The sequence below is a fragment of the Neolamprologus brichardi genome, chromosome 11 (assembly GCF_056152115.1).
Source record: "Neolamprologus brichardi isolate AB-2024 chromosome 11, ASM5615211v1, whole genome shotgun sequence".
Taxonomy (NCBI): domain Eukaryota; kingdom Metazoa; phylum Chordata; class Actinopteri; order Cichliformes; family Cichlidae; genus Neolamprologus; species Neolamprologus brichardi.
In genome coordinates this window covers 22834345-22849857 of record NC_142114.1, presented here as the reverse complement: position 1 = coordinate 22849857, position 15513 = coordinate 22834345, and the positions used below count along the sequence as shown (strand labels likewise).

The following is a 15513-nucleotide window of genomic DNA, read 5'->3' as shown; positions in this document are numbered from 1 at the left end:
TGTTATGTTCAAAAGTGTATATTTTTCATTTATAGTACAAAAGTACACTGTTAACACCATGTGAGCATAAATTCTGCAAATAAACGCCAAGCACTTTAAGATTATCTGTTCCTGTTATGAATAAATACATAAAATAAGCTTTCCCTTTTAATAGTTGGCTCTTTAAATAGATGAAGTGGGAGGAACTGAATGTGTACTGTAACAGGCATGTTGAAAATTTCGCCTTCAGATTCTCCTCTAGCTTGACTGGGCATGCAAATATTTTCAAGATTTTAAGTCAACTGTGAAAACTTCCTTTTTGCTACTTTAGAAGAGATCATGCATTCTGCATACTGTAAACGGGTCCTCTAAGGTAAGAATATGCTTTTTTGTACTTTTTATGAAAAGCTCTTCTACACTTCCTCTACTTATGAACTCAGTTGATAAAGTTATCTCTGTCAGCAATCGTTGTCCTTTTCAAACATTTCATTAACCACAAAGGTACCAGAAAATGCAATAGCTGTCTCAAAGCTGTAAAAAAAAAATTTCAAAGTAGCTGATTTGGATTAACCACTAAATGCTACTTTGTACATTATGACTTGATTGCATTAAAAATGTTCTGGGATCTGCCAAAGTGTGTACAAATTATTGTTTATTTTTTCTATTGCAGAGACCAGGCTTTAGCCCATTGTGAAAATGAACGCTCATACTTTTGACTGGTTGCTGTTGCTGACTCTAATAAAAAGTAGGTGTTTTATGAGTCCTTGATGAGAACTTTTTTCAACATCTCCACTGGGGTCACATTTGTTAACAAACTTCCACTCTTTCTCTCATCACTATAGGTTTTTCTTGTAACCCCTTCAGTCTAAAAGACTCTATCCTGACAGCTACAGAAGGGTCCTGCATTGAAATTGAATGCACGGTTTCAACAGTGGTCGACTTTAATAATGCATACTGGTTTTGGATGAAAGACCCAGTATATGAAAACCGACAATATAATGCCACTATCATTTACAGTTCATCGAAAACAGAACGTCCTGTCAATCCACAGTTTGTAAACAGAGTCAAATATGTTGGCTCTGAAGATACAAAATGGAAAAATGTTCCTTCAGGCTCACCAGAGAAATGCAGTGTTTTGATCCACGACCTAAAAATAACTGACAGTGGAAACTATTCTTTTAGATTTGTAGGAGAAGGTACTTATAAATGGGTAACTAAGCCATTTACAAGCCTCACAGTTGCAGGTAAGTACAAAGATCAGAATACTGAAAATAATTTACATATACTTAAATTTATACTCTATACTTACTCTATGACTATAGAGTTTTTAAAATGCATTTTTATTAGAATGGAAAAATTGTGGCTTAATAATAATAAAATAAACTGGAAAATGTTAACATTTTTACTTAGCAAAGATGCCTTGACACATATTTTATTTTGATAAAATGGTAAAAATAAAACTACAATACTATCTCTCCACTTTTCACATCTATTTGGCCTTTTCATGAAAACCAGAAATAAATTGAATGATCATTTCAGTAATGCTCTCTCTTGTCATATTTTTTTTTACAGTTTATCGTATTACCTATTATATTATTCTTGATGTTGTCTTGTATTGGCAGATAATCCATGTCTACTCACTTTTGAGGAACCAAAAACTGTTACTGAAAATGACAATGTAACACTTACTTGCCACACACTGACCTCGTGTACTTCAGACCCAGAAATCAAAGCTTTGGGACCACTTTCGCCATCATTAATACAATCAAAAAAAAGTCCTAATACAGCCACACTGAGTTTTAAAGTCACTTGGGAGGATGATGGGAGGATGTTTTCATGCCAAACAGAGAACAATACAGATCCATGTTTGATTCGGAATATCAGCCTCACTGTAGGATGTAAGTTCATAACCAGAAATGTTTTCTACTGAAGTGTGGACATAATTACTAATTATGCATAAGATATGAATGAGGTTGAATGAAGGGTCCAACATGGACTAAAATAATTAAATTGTTACTTTATTAGGAAATTGGTTTAATGAACAATAAAAATTTCAACTCTTTGTTAGCTGGTATTATTTCTCTTAAAAAAAAAATAATTATCTGCAAAAAATCTGTTAATTCTGTGTCAGAATCAGATTAGAAGAAAGTGATAAAATTTTCTAAGTTGATTTAAGATCTACCACCAGAAAATGATCTTGTTCTGCTACAAGATGAAAAATAGAAAAGTTTTTCTGTTTTTTCTAAGTCATTTCAGAAAACCTGAATTGGTACAGTGTGACACCTGCGTTGTAATAAATGTGATTAGCTATTTTCACCTTGCTGCATTTGTGAATATATGGATGTATCTGAAATCCAATACTTGTTCTATTCTGTATATTTCATTTGTGTAAACAATCAACACACTGTGTACCTGTATGCACACTATTTACTAATCTGTATTGATTTGCCTTTTGAACAGATGCTCCCAAAAACATGTCTGCAAATATAAGCTCTAACGTTGTAAAGGAAGGAGAGTCTGTCAGTTTCACTTGCTCTGCTAAAGGACAACCTGAGCCCACTTTTAAATGGACTAAAGATGGTCGAGATCTTGACTCAAATGCCAATTGGATGATCTCATCAATTAATGCATCACAGAGTGGATCATATACCTGTAAAGCTGAAAACAAACATGGGGGTAAAGAATTAGTGGTGACTGTCGAGGTTATTTGTGAGTATTGTTTCACATTAATTATGTTGATCTATTCTTACAAATTTTTAGCAAATGTCATCATACCTGAATGCCTTTTAATGGGTTTGTATCTCAGTGGTTTAAACTTATGTTGGTGCAGTTTAAGATATTGTCGTTGTATTTGGCATAAGCCTTTATTTTTTATGAGAATCCTGAATTTTAGAATTTTTTAGTTCTGATTTATCAGCCCAGTATTTTCAGCGCTGATTATTACAATGAATCAACTTTACCAAATACTGACATCTTCTGTTATAGATCCCCCTGATGTTGACATAGAGATTTCATGGGAGACTAAAAGAAGGACTATTATACAAGGAGATAAAGTCACTTTTACATGTTCTGTTAAGAGAAGCAACCCATCATCAGACTCTTTTACTTGGCTGAAAGACACAACACGTATTGGTTCAAAACAGATAACTGTTGTTGAAAACATACAGCCAGAAGACAGTGGTAAATACACATGTAGAGCCAGGAACAAAGTGGGCTCTGGATCAAAAACTCTTCAACTTATGGTTCAGTGTAAGTTTTACACCTCTGTGTTCCATATGTCTATGAACATAACAGAGAAAATAAAAAAAAGATTAGTGCTGATGCTGTATTGACTGTTTCAGTATCAAAAGTATTCTGAAAGTTATTTACTGTTTTCCAGACAAACCAAGGAAAACTAACATTTCTATCCATCAAACAAGTGTGAAAATTAATACAGCCGCCGCATTCACTTGTTTAACTGATGCATATCCAGCCCCTTCAAGCTATTCCTGGTTCCATTATAAGCAGACTGACATCTCCCAGAAGAAGATGCTCATGGTTTTCAAAGAAACTCTTCACTTAGAAAAAGTAAAAAGAGCAGATGAAGGATGTTACATATGCAACGCGAGCAACAGCATTGACACAGGGAACACTAGTAAGCCAGTGTGCATAGAAGTGTTGTGTAAGTACTCTGCTGACATATTAAAGTTTCTCTGCACTTTGTTTTAGGACTGATTCACTTTATCAATCAGTACCATCAAAAAAAAAATGCATACCTGCTTTTTCAGATCAATGTGATTATTACTGTTGTAGCATAGCGTTAGATGAAGCTGCACTTGCCTAATGACAATTACTTAGTATGTTAACTGTCAAGCAAACTTGTCGGTGTCAAATTAAATATTGTAACCCAAGTAAAAGCTCAAATTTGACTTAAACTGCAACTTTTATACAAAGAAAATAAAAACATACTGCGTCATTTAGTGAATGCTGGTTCAGAATAGAGCTGACATTCTGTTTAAGGACTGATCTTGTAATACCATTCAGCATGTTAAAAATGATGCTCACAGGTGCTTCCTCTCCACAGTTCCTCCCAATAATACCAATCTGTACATGACTGAGTTGGTCACTGAAGGTGAGCCTGTCGAAGTCAACTGCTCTGCTGAAAGTTTCCCACCGCCAACTTTCACCCTGGCAAGATATTCTAAATCAAATTCTCAGATTCTAGAATGGATAACTTTAGACAACTCCTACAAATTTAAGGCAACTTCAACAGACGCAGGCTTTTACACCTGCAAGGCCTCAAACAGCGAAGGAAACAAGTGGAGCTCAAAAAAGCAACTGGTGGTGAAATGTAAGCAATTGAGTGATGCATGTCTTTCTCATATATATGTTACATCCAACACAATTATATTCTGATAATATTCAATCATCTAATAACTGGACGACAACTTCAACTGAAATGTGATTTTAGTACAATTTCTCAGGCAGCAAAGTTTAGCTGTTCCATACTTTCAAGCTCCTATTTTTTGTTTTTGTTTTTTTACAAAAGACACATCATCAGCTCAGGAAACAGTGTTCAAGAAGCATGGGGCATTGTTGTAATATATTAACTACTGTTGTTTTTCTTTATTAGCAGATTAGATTATTTTACAGCTGAATTTCGGCTATAATAGAATTTGAGTTGTAAATAATTTAAATATTAAGGTTGTGATTTTACAGAAAGACCTTGTGATTAAAAACAAACAAATAAAAACATCATCTCACTTCTTTGTTTATAATTTGCGTTAAATGCAGATAGCCCCAGAGAGGTGAAAATAACAGGTCATCCTGCTCTTATTGTAAAAGAGAATGAGTCATTAACACTGGATTGCAGTGCCAACTCGTACCCATCAGTAAGCTCCTTCACCTGGATGAAGATGATCGATGGGACGATGGAAACCACTATAAGCACTGAGACACCGTTCATTGTGGATTCTGCAAGTGTCTCTGACAGCGGGAAGTACCGCTGTACGGCCAAAAATGAAATTGGAACGGGGAAATCAGTGCAAGTTGAAGTTAAAGTTAAGCGTGAGTACACTTGAATATTTCAGTTATTGTTTCTCACCAACAACAGAGTATCCACACGTCTGATACTTTGCTTTGTAATTATTTACTCGTTTCATCTAAACTTCAAATATGACATGGACTCTAACAAGTGGTTGATTTTACTGGTTTTAGTTTTTCATTCTGGGATAAGTAAAAATGCTTTAGAAAGGTCATTCAGGTTGTGCCACATGTGCGCTTTGGACCAGCAACTAAGGGATATGAGAAAGGAACATTTCTAACTCTAGATGAAGCAGCTTTGAATAGAGCAACTGTACATTGTCATTTTAAAACTTTCCATATTTAGCTATACTGTCTGTTTTTGAAGTCATTATTTTGCATTTCCATTTCTTCTTTTTTCCTCTGTTTAGATGCTCCAAAATTCACAAAGATTGAAAAAGAAAAGGAAGAGCAGCATGATGAAGAGACAAGAGTGAAACTGAGCTGCATCAGTCAGTGCTATCCTGAAGTCACACAATATTCATGGTACCAGAGGATAAACAAAAAAGAGAGCAAAAATGTAGCAAACGGTACGGATATTTTTGTGAGATCAGATCAGCCTGGGGAGTACTACTGCGTCGCAAAAAACGAGATTGGTGAAAGATCATCTGAGCCAATAAAGCTATTTGACGGTGAGTGAATTCCAAAGGCATTGACCTGTATCTCTACTGTGCATTATTTTTTATATAATAATACATTTAAATTATATTTTTCCTTTTTTTAATACGTATATAAAATTTTGTAGTGGTGTAGAGTGGGGTCATGTTAACAAGCCATCAACATTTGTTTTAACAATATTACATTATTTAATAAGCTCAACTTATTCATGTCCAGGTATTTACAAATCAGTGCCTATTATCCATCACCTACTCTTGCATAATGTCTGTGTAATCAAAGTAAACATGTGTCAGGTTACCCTTATTTGAAAAGTACATTTAAACAGAACAAAGAAAAAAAATCATACACACAATGTGTGTATGCCCTTAAAAGTAACACTGCCCATTGAGCTGTCTTGGTGGAGGTTTGTGCTCTTTGGGTGCTTTTTGTTTTTCTGTGCTACCTGTTCACAAATCTCTCTATATACTGATGTTCTGTCTCTTCTAACCACAGACACAGTTATGAAGATTGTGAAGATCTTCTCGCTTTGTCTTATTTTTCTAATTGTATGCATACTCATCTTTTTGTACAGGTAATATACAAAGTAAATAACAAATAGTTTCCATTAGAGAAACGTGATCGGGTGATTGGCCTGTATGACTGCTCTTCTGCCCCTTTGTTTACAGACGCAGAAGGAACAATTTAATTCAACAAAGAACTACAAATGTGTGGTCCTGCAGTAGTTTTCTGGTATTAACTCATATGTTAAATCTTTTGAATTGTTAGTGAAATGAAACAAAAATGATGCATTTCCATCTGTAAACTGAATCAGGGTTCCTGGAATGGAGTCAGCAGGAGCAGCGGCAATCAGAGTGGTTTGGCAGAGCCGTTCAGGAGCAGAGATGACCTCTTGCTAAACCAGCCATTTCAACCAAATGCCCAACGACCCCAGCGTCATCCAGACAGCACGTAAGTCTGCAGCAGTTCGCACTGTCCAGCTCAGAACAAGGGACTCATTGTTGGCAGGGGAGCTGGGTGCTGCTGCTCACTCTTTCGTCAAAGCACCCATTTAACATCATTCAGTTATGAATGGCACACTGAGAGTCTGCTCAGCTTTTGAATGGTTCTGATTCTGAATGTGCATTTTTTATTTTTAACATCATTATTTTTCCACAGGACTGCATCCAACGTGAACACCGTTTACTCTGCTGTGAATCTGCCCAAAAGCAAACAGGTGATCCAATCATATCAGAGCAAGCTCAACAAAGACAAATCCATTTACAAATGAATAAATAAATGAAACTTTAATAGTGACAATATTAAAGTATAATGAAAGTATACTGAGAATTGGGTATATTTCAAAGATTACCCGTTCCTGTTTTACTGCACAGCCTCTTTTCATTAAATAGACATAAAACACTGCACAACTGGAAAAATCAAATGTATATATTATATACATTTAAGTTAAACATATATTGTTAACTCTTAAAATGTTATTAACTTCTAATTATGCCAGTGAAAAAACATCCTAATGTTTTATAAAAATCATTCAGACAAATGACCTTTATCAGCAATGACCTTTATTAACCACTAAAAACATGTTTCCGTACTTTAGAGGCTCTGTAGAAAATAATAAAATTAAAGGTCAAGAGTAGTTTTATCTCCACTAATCCAGCCTTATGCTTATGCTGTCCCTTAATGTTAATATATATCTGTCAGTATAGTTATTAATTATCCTTCATGTAAGGCATGAATGAACTGATTCAGTTGCTACTCTACATTCATTGACATTCTCTCTGCATTTGCTCAGGCTGCCTCTGCACAAAACCCAATCAAAGGACATGGTGGAAACATGGGAAATGATTCTCTCAACTACGCTTCTGTGTTCTTTGTGAATAGAAAAAAGTGAGAATTCAGTTTTGCATATAAAAGGAGCCTAAATGATATGTTATTACGTGACTTCTTTTATGACTATATGTTTTTCCCAGGGATCCAGAGGAGGATGCTGAGTACTCTGTGGTGTCAAAGCCTAAGAAGTCAAAAGTGGTAAGAAAGCTCAAAATGCCTTTTTTTCCCCTGTATCTCATTCGGTTTATTAGCTTATTTCATTGTATTTGTATTGTATTTGTATATCATATACTCATTGTATATGATATACAAATACAAATAAAAATAATTGTAGCAAGGAAAATTAAGTTAAGGCAAAGTAAAGAATGAAAATGATCTTCAACAAGGGTTATTTTTGTACATCAAATCCAGACACTTTCAGAAATTATGACACCGTTTTGTCACTTTTTGTCATCTAGACAGAACAAGAAGTGCAGGAGGACTATGAGAACATCGGCGAAGAACTTCCACCCAAACCTCCATATACATATAACTTTGACTCAGACACAGATACCAGTGAAGATGAGGTGGAGGTCAACTATGCTCATGTGAACATTAAGCCAAAGTCTGACCACCAGCGAGCAAAGAAAGACTCCAGCAGCAGCAGCAGCAGCGAAGATGAAACTCAGTACTCTCAGGTCAAAATTTGACTAAAAATGCTTTGATCCTATTCAGACATCTCTGCCAGTTTGTGCCATGGACGTTCTGAAATATATTTGCCAGGCTAACTATACTGAACAAGGCTTGTATTACTTCATTGTTTCTTTTTTCCTTCCTGGGATATAATTTTAGCTTTCCTTTATGTATAGTAATAAGTCCCCACAAGTACACAAACCTATCTTTTTATCATAGATGTAAGACTGTTGGGGAAGTGTATATGGATAAGTGATAAAATGAAATGACTGCTGTTGTAAAATTGTGCTCCCATCCTCTGAGTTTTTTAATGTATATATCTGTATTGAAATGAAAGTACTTTACTGTATGCATAGATCCATTTCATAACCTGCTTTGACACAAGCTGTTGTTTGATGGCAAACTTGACTGCAGGGCCAGTTACTCTTTTAATCACATAATAATACAAAGTTGTCAATAAAAACAAGTGCCTAACAAGTTTTAGGTTGTACCTGCTTCTTACACACTCCACAAAGGTTTTTTAGAATTAGACAAAGGTTAGTCATATGCATATGTTAGTCAGATTCAACCTCAGCATACAGATATGTCTTTTTTTTCTGTCACACAATTTTTACTAGTAAGACAAGAGAAGAATTTACAGTCGAGGATCAAAACCAGGGCCGGAGGGAATCTCCAAACTCCTGGGCTTCTGCTGTCAATTCCTCTAAAGCTAAGTGACCACTTTCTCATCAACCCTTCGTGTAAGTCCCTTAGCATCTTTCTCTCTTCCCAAATGAGCATCTGCAAGTGTTTCTTCCTACTTTGCATCTCCTCCATTGCTTGGTGCTTCTCGACGGATCTCAGAATCCACACCAGTCTTAGAGGCCAGGCCTTTGATCTCACCTTCCCCGAGCTTACCCTCTGACCTGGCCTGAAGTTGAGCAAAGTCCACATCAGCATAATGGAGAGAGTCATCCTTGTATTCTGCTGCTTCCGCCTCAAGAACGGCTTTATTGACATAAATCACATCTGCCTTTGAAGAGTTTACAGAGAAACCACAACAGTGTGTTTCAGTAACACAGAAAAGATGTGTTTTTTTCTATTTCAATAATGAGGTTCACTTTAACTGTGTTTTTTTAAGAGCATATGTTTTGGCATAATATATTCATATTTACTATGCAAGAAAACGTTTATTTTATCATTCAAACAGGACACACGATTAGCTCAGAGAGTCAGAATATGTTTTGGAGTCTAAAGAGCTTGGAAAGAAAGAAGTTTCTTGAAGACGTTTCTTTTCTCAGCCAAGAAGCTTCTTCCTCTTTCCAAGCTCTTTAGACTTGGTCTTTAGACCACGATGACCTGGATGACTGAGAACCTCCACAGACAATATGTTTTGGTGTTTAAATCACACTGACACATTGGCAAGTACACAGGAAGAGCTGAAGGCAAACTCATTCTACCACAAGTGGGGTTTTTTTTCTTCATCTAACTCATACATATGCATCAACATAAACTCACCTCATTGGTGACTAAACAGTCTGAAATATCCACAAGTCCCTTGTCAAGTGAAACATTGCCCTTCCTTTTCCTGCAACCATCACAGAAAGGTGAAAGGTTTAATTCACATTAAAGATTTTACATTGAAATATGCTTTAGGAAAAATACTTTCTCCTGGAAAATTCCTTGCCACAAGATTAAAAACTCTAAAAGTCGTTATCCCCCTGATAATGTTTTGATTTTGTCATAATTCATGTATTACACGTGTGTTTTCAGCTTCAAGGTGGGCAGATAAAGTTTCATCAGAAGGGTGCCTTGTTGGTAATGATTTGTGGCAGCTGTGGTTACTCTATAATTAGTCAGCTTAAAAAAGGAACCTTGAATTATATATTATCATTATATATGATAATCGTAACCTACTTTGAAAATATCTGGTACCAGTGTTCTGTGTTCCTCACCTGCAAAGGCATATCAGTAGCGGTATGAAAACCAGCAACATCCCCAGTGCTCCCACTCCAGAACCAATCAGCAAAGAAAGAGTATGGAGGACTTAAAAAAACAAAACAGTCATATCAATCACTAAAAGATGCAAATGACACAACAGAAAAGCCAAATATAAAATGAAGCTTCCTACAGATTTCTTTACCTAGCTGAGTTTCACTGGAGGATATATTGAAAGCTATACTATCAGACCCCAGGGAGTTGCTGCTCAGGCACACCAGAGAGGGCATGTCTTGGCCCAAGTAGTACAGAGTGATGACGCTCCTCACGCTCGTGCTTCCCAGATTTACTTCCCGAATTGGGATATCAGCAGAGTGATTGACAAGCTCGCCAGCCAGCTGCCAAACCAGGGAGGGAAGCGGGTTCCCCTGAGTGTTACAGGTACATCGGATCTGGGACAAAATCTTCACACAGCGGGAAGAAAATAGGATCTCTGGAGCAACTGAGACAAAGAAGGTAATGGGTTAACAGAATAGGCTTATGGGCGCTTTTCTTGGGGAAACATAAAGGCTTCAAAGGAATGAAAACAAGAATAAGAGTCTTACATGTGACATCAATGCTGACAGGCTCTGAGCTTTCAGCTCCATGGACATTCAGAGCTTCACAATGATACTGATCATCTGAAAGTTTGGTCACATTGAAGGTGAAGTGTTGCTCAAAGCCCACCGCTTCCTTTTTCCTTCCTGCCACCTGAAACCAGGTGAAGTTCACCGCTGCTGGATTGGCGATGCTTGTGCAAGTCAGAGTCACAGAGCTGCCATCCAGCACAGGACCAGAAGGATCAACAGACACTGAAGTATTTTTAGGAGGATCTGAAAGGAAAATAATATTCCTTGTTAGTATTGCATCCGAAGACTTTTTTTTACTTGTTTGGGAATGCATATTCAGCCTTTCAGAAAATATATAAATTAGGATCTTCTGGTGCAAGTTTTAGGACAGAAAGTTATTAATTGATATACATAATACTTTTTTTCTTTTTCATTGTGATTCATATTATTCCTTTTTGATAGAATTAAATGTGTTTTGCTTTGGGGGGGCTTTAATCATACTTTTCTGTGCTCTTACAGCTTGATGAGGACACAAATTAAACAAAACAGCTACACATACATTCAGACACTGGCACACATGTGGACACAGTGGAGCTCAGTCATGATGGACTCAGAAGGTTTTGAGGTTGTCACGCAATATGACAATGTGTTACTGTCCATAGCTCAGACACTAGTGTTGCCCTGTTAACAAGTCTTGGCCCCAGATCATGTTGGGTTGAGCACAGCTGGATATACAGTAGAGCCATGTTCAGGACGTGAGCACACTGTAGACATACAGTTCTGTTGTTTGTTTTCGGTGTAAATCAATGTCTTTACTGTGTTAAATTAACTCACACTGAATGTCCAGCTGAATTGCTGCTGACGTTTCCTCTCCCAGATCATTTTTGGCTGTACAGTGGTAATCACCGCTGTGGCTGGTGTCGGCACCGTCTATGACCAAGACTGGTCCGAGCTCCTTATCCATCTCATTATCTCTGTACCAGGTGTAGTTGGTCACTGGTGGGTTAGAGCGGCTCGTACAGATCAGAGAAACAGAGCTGCCCTCCAGAACTGGACCAGTGGGATCGACGATTACTGTTGTTTCCCTCGGGGAAACTGGAAAAATAAACAAGCATGGGTTCAGTCTATGCTGTGATCCAACATTTATAATCTGTCTTTTTGTTTCAGGGTCACTTACACTGTACGTCAATCTGAGTGATAGAAGAATTCTGGCTTCCATGACTGTTACTGACTCCACAAAAAAACTGACTGTCAACTTCTGACACTGTGGCTGAAAACTTCTTCTTTGATCCCACCACTGACACCTCATCTCCATTCACTTTGTACCAGGTGTAGCTGTCCACAGCTGGATTTGCATTAGTGTTGCAGGTCACGGTCACTGAGTTGCCTTCTTTTACAGGACCAGAGTAACTAACTGATGTGTTATTTGGAGGATCTGAAGGAGAAATATGAAATTGTTAATACACAATCTATCTGCACAGACAGATTTTTTGGGCCACTCATAACCAGTGTCAAGCCTACAACTGGAATGATAAACATTTGTCTTTTCACATCAGCAAAATTGGATTTGTGTTTCTGGAGACCTGCCAAATGTTTACAATGTAACCAAGGGTCTATCCCAGCTGTAGAGCTTGATTGCAACTTGATTGAATGGCAAAACTGAAGCTCATTGAAACAGAGTGACTTTTGAAACTATACAAAAAAAAACCCTAAACCATCTGATTAGATGTTCTTTTATAGGCTTTTTATTATCCTGGAGAAGACGAAATCAGATAATATCAGACCATAAATAAAATCATGTTATGGCATGAACGCAAACAATAAAAGAAAAGGTGATAAAATATACTCACAAAGAACACTTAGCGTCAGAATTTTTTCATACAGAAGGTCACTTTTCCCAGCTTGTCGGTTATAGACGGCAGTGCAAGAAACTTTTTGTTCATTGTGAAGGTGAGAAGCTGTGAAGTTTATCACAGAGGTCGCAGGATTAGCTTCCACTTCCTCCTCTGTGTCACCTAAAGCGGGCGACCATGTCAGAAGTGGAGGAAGAATGGGACAGTGAGAAACAGCGGAGCAGGTCAATGTCACTGCAGTTCCTTCTTCTACCTCCAGGTTCGATGGAGTTATGGTAGGTTTAGGCAGTGAATCTGAAAAATAGAACAATACAAAAATGACATAATGAACTAAAATGTAGTAAAGATGTGGCTTTATGTGTAGAATAGCAAGAGGAGGGGACAAACTTTGAGTGGATATGAGGACACTTGAAGGAAAGTTAAACTTCAAATCATTGTCACACTGCAGTCTGAAGTAATAGTTGTCATAATGGCGTGGTGGCATGTTGTTGAAGATGGTGGTGCAGTCTTTGTCACGCAGGATCCCAGTCAGGTTTCCTTGCTGGATATTTAAGCTTCCACTTGCACCAGTGAGGCTGGAATCAAACACTGGAGTTCTACTCCAGCCTTTCTTCCAGATAGCTTTACATGAATCATCCAGGAATTCCTCCCATTCTGGGGGCAAGGTGAATCTGCAGCGGATCAACACGCACGATCCACTCAGTGCTTCTACAGTCTGAGGCAAGAAGACTGCCCAGTTTTGGCATAAGCTACCTGAGTTGAAGCAGCAGAAATATGACATTAGGTAAAATAAAGTAAACATTCTAATTACTGCCAACGTAAAGGTTCTGCATTTGCATCTACATGTGAGGAAAGACTGATAAGTCCCTGGCAACATGACTGAAATTAAAATAACATACCTTGAAGTAGACTGCATATAAAGAAAACCTTTATTGCAACCGTCATATTCGTCTGATGATCTGAGTGAGGTACTGCAAACAGGACACTTTTATTGCTTGCTATAAATGTTATTGTATGGCTAACATTCAAATATGAAAATGCAATTTAGTCTTTAGGACAAGCTGAGAGTCACACTATATCCATTCTACAAAATGTTGATGTTTTGCTGAAAATAACTAAAATATTGTTTTAAGCCGGTGAGACTTTGTTTGCTTCATTGTTTATGTAATTATTCTTTATTTGCATATGGTAATTTCCCTTTTTTGAAGGTAATAATTAACTAAAAAGAGGAAGCAATATAAAAATCATCCATGATCTTATTCTTTATCCTCAACAATATTTCATATAATATTTAGTACATTTATTAAGGTAACATTCTTACCTTAAAAGCCAACAGAAGTGTTCAGCATACAGTGTCTTTTCTGGAAAGAAAAAAAAGTTTTAAAAAAACTCATTTGAGGTCACAAATCCTGAGATCATTTTAAAGTATACAATGATAACATTAATATTAATAAAGTTCAAATGAAGGGTTTACAAGCATTTAACCATCAGTGGTAGTAATCCAACAAGTGAGTCATGTCAGACTGGTAGTGTGTCTGGATGTCGCACACAGCTCTTGTCAGATGTGTCCGGGGAGTGGCGTGTAGCAGAACAACAAGGTTTTGATACTCTCTCTGTATTTCAGCTGTTTTAACCAAGTGCAGAATTGTGCATAATAATGCATTATTTGTATAATGCATTTGATCCCACTGAGAGCTTGAAATGGGAAAGAAAGGTGAATTATGAGCTGACGTTAATATTCTATGGCACAAAGAATAAAGACAGTTCTGGTACCTTGTACCAGCAACGTGTACCTAATAAAGTGCCTGGTGAGTGTACACAGTGATGTGCTTGGAAATAGCTCGACACTAAACTGATTTTCATATGTATCTTGTATATGTATCTTCTCTTATAAAATGATTTATTATCCATAATCAGAAGTCATCAGTGAACTCATATACATGGTTCCACTGGGGTTAAAGAGAAAAATTAAGATTAAATGATACATTTAGACGATGAGAGAGAGGAGGCTGGATGGAGGACAGTTATGAAGAGGGTGAAGAGTGGAAAGGTAGATGGGTCAAATGATACATGTGGGGAGATATACAGGTGTCTAGGAGAGAAGACAGTGGACTTTTTAACCAGACTCTTTAACACAATCTTGGAAAGTGAGAGCATGTCTAAGGAATGGAGAAGAAGTACAGAGGTGATGTTTTTCAGGAGCAAGGGTGATATACAGAACTGCAGTGACTACAAAAGTCAGCAGAAGCAAGACGTGTGTGGGCAAGGGAGACACGTGGAAAGCTGTACATGTTACGTACGAGGTAATGACGGTGAATGAGTTTGAAGTATCTGGGGTCAACCATCCAAAGTAACTGAAAATGCACAGGAGAGGTGAAGAAGAGAGGGTGAAGGTAAGGTGGGGTGGAGTGGGTGGAGTTCAGTGTCAGGTGACAAGGCAACGGGAAGGTTTACAAGATGATAGCGAGACCTGCTGTGTGGTTTGGAGACGGTGACACTGATGAAAAGACAGCAGGCTTCGCTGGAGGTGGCAGAATTGAAAATGCCAAGATTTTCACTGGGAGTGACCAGAATGGACACGACTAAAAATCAGAGTGACAACTCAGGTTGAGCAGTTTGGGGACAAAGTTAGAGATAGTGTAAACATTTCAACCTTGCAGAGAAGCAACAGTCGCTAACAGACAAAGGATGTTGTTGATGTAGTGAAGGAGGACATGCAGAGGGTTGGAGTAACACGGGAGGATGCCAGGGACAGGGTGACATGGAGCCAGATGATCTGCTGTGGCAGCCATTAAAGGGAGCAGCCGAAAGAAGAAGATGACAAGAAGATGACAAACTGGATCATATCTGTAACTTCCACATTCCTTCGTCAGAATTATTTATTATTGCAACCATCTTACAATAAAAATTTATTATGAATAAATGCAGAGAAAACATTTTTTTTTTATGAATAAACTTTTAATAGTGCATAACAGTGT

At 37.4% G+C, this 15513-nt stretch overlaps 2 protein-coding genes across 2 annotated transcripts; one reads left to right on the top strand and one right to left on the bottom strand.

The window, feature by feature from the left end:
• The first annotated feature begins 653 nt into the window (after nt 1-653).
• si:dkey-24p1.1 (B-cell receptor CD22) lies at nt 654-8626 on the top strand. The gene is made up of 16 exons (XM_035908111.2): nt 654-724; nt 822-1223; nt 1602-1877; nt 2440-2688; nt 2965-3228; nt 3359-3640; nt 4043-4309; nt 4753-5025; nt 5412-5672; nt 6151-6229; nt 6324-6387; nt 6470-6606; nt 6814-6871; nt 7448-7542; nt 7626-7683; nt 7944-8626. Exons 1-16 carry the CDS (start codon nt 676-678, stop codon nt 8172-8174), a joined length of 3045 nt encoding a protein of 1014 aa, XP_035764004.2. The 5' UTR covers nt 654-675; the 3' UTR covers nt 8175-8626.
• LOC102794517 (myelin-associated glycoprotein-like) lies at nt 8582-14035 on the bottom strand. Its single transcript, XM_035908149.2, has 9 exons — nt 12923-14035; nt 12533-12829; nt 11860-12117; nt 11517-11777; nt 10680-10946; nt 10280-10576; nt 10092-10182; nt 9655-9724; nt 8582-9169 (listed from the first exon to the last, which is right to left on the bottom strand). The coding sequence occupies exons 1-9, from the start codon at nt 13449-13451 to the stop codon at nt 8954-8956; spliced, it is 2286 nt and encodes a 761-aa protein (XP_035764042.2). The 5' UTR covers nt 13452-14035; the 3' UTR covers nt 8582-8953.
• Between the last annotated feature and the right edge of the window lie 1478 nt (nt 14036-15513).

What these genes read in the sequence shown, in the direction of transcription:
- LOC102794517 (XM_035908149.2), bottom strand. Translation starts at nt 13,451, where the DNA reads ATGCAGTCTACTTCAAGGTATGTTATTTTAATTTCAGTCATGTTGCCA. An exon ending in AATTCAGCTGGACATTCAGT is followed by an intron (nt 10,947 to 11,516) that starts GTGAGTTAATTT and finishes TTTTCCTTTCAG; the next exon opens with ATCCTCCTAAAAATACTTCA. An exon ending in CTCCAGTGAAACTCAGCTAG is followed by an intron (nt 10,183 to 10,279) that starts GTAAAGAAATCT and finishes TGTTTTTTTAAG; the next exon opens with TCCTCCATACTCTTTCTTTG.
- si:dkey-24p1.1 (XM_035908111.2), top strand. Translation starts at nt 676, where the DNA reads ATGAACGCTCATACTTTTGACTGGTTGCTGTTGCTGACTCTAATAAAA. An exon ending in TACAAGCCTCACAGTTGCAG is followed by an intron (nt 1,224 to 1,601) that starts GTAAGTACAAAG and finishes TTGTATTGGCAG; the next exon opens with ATAATCCATGTCTACTCACT. An exon ending in AGCCTAAGAAGTCAAAAGTG is followed by an intron (nt 7,684 to 7,943) that starts GTAAGAAAGCTC and finishes TTTGTCATCTAG; the next exon opens with ACAGAACAAGAAGTGCAGGA.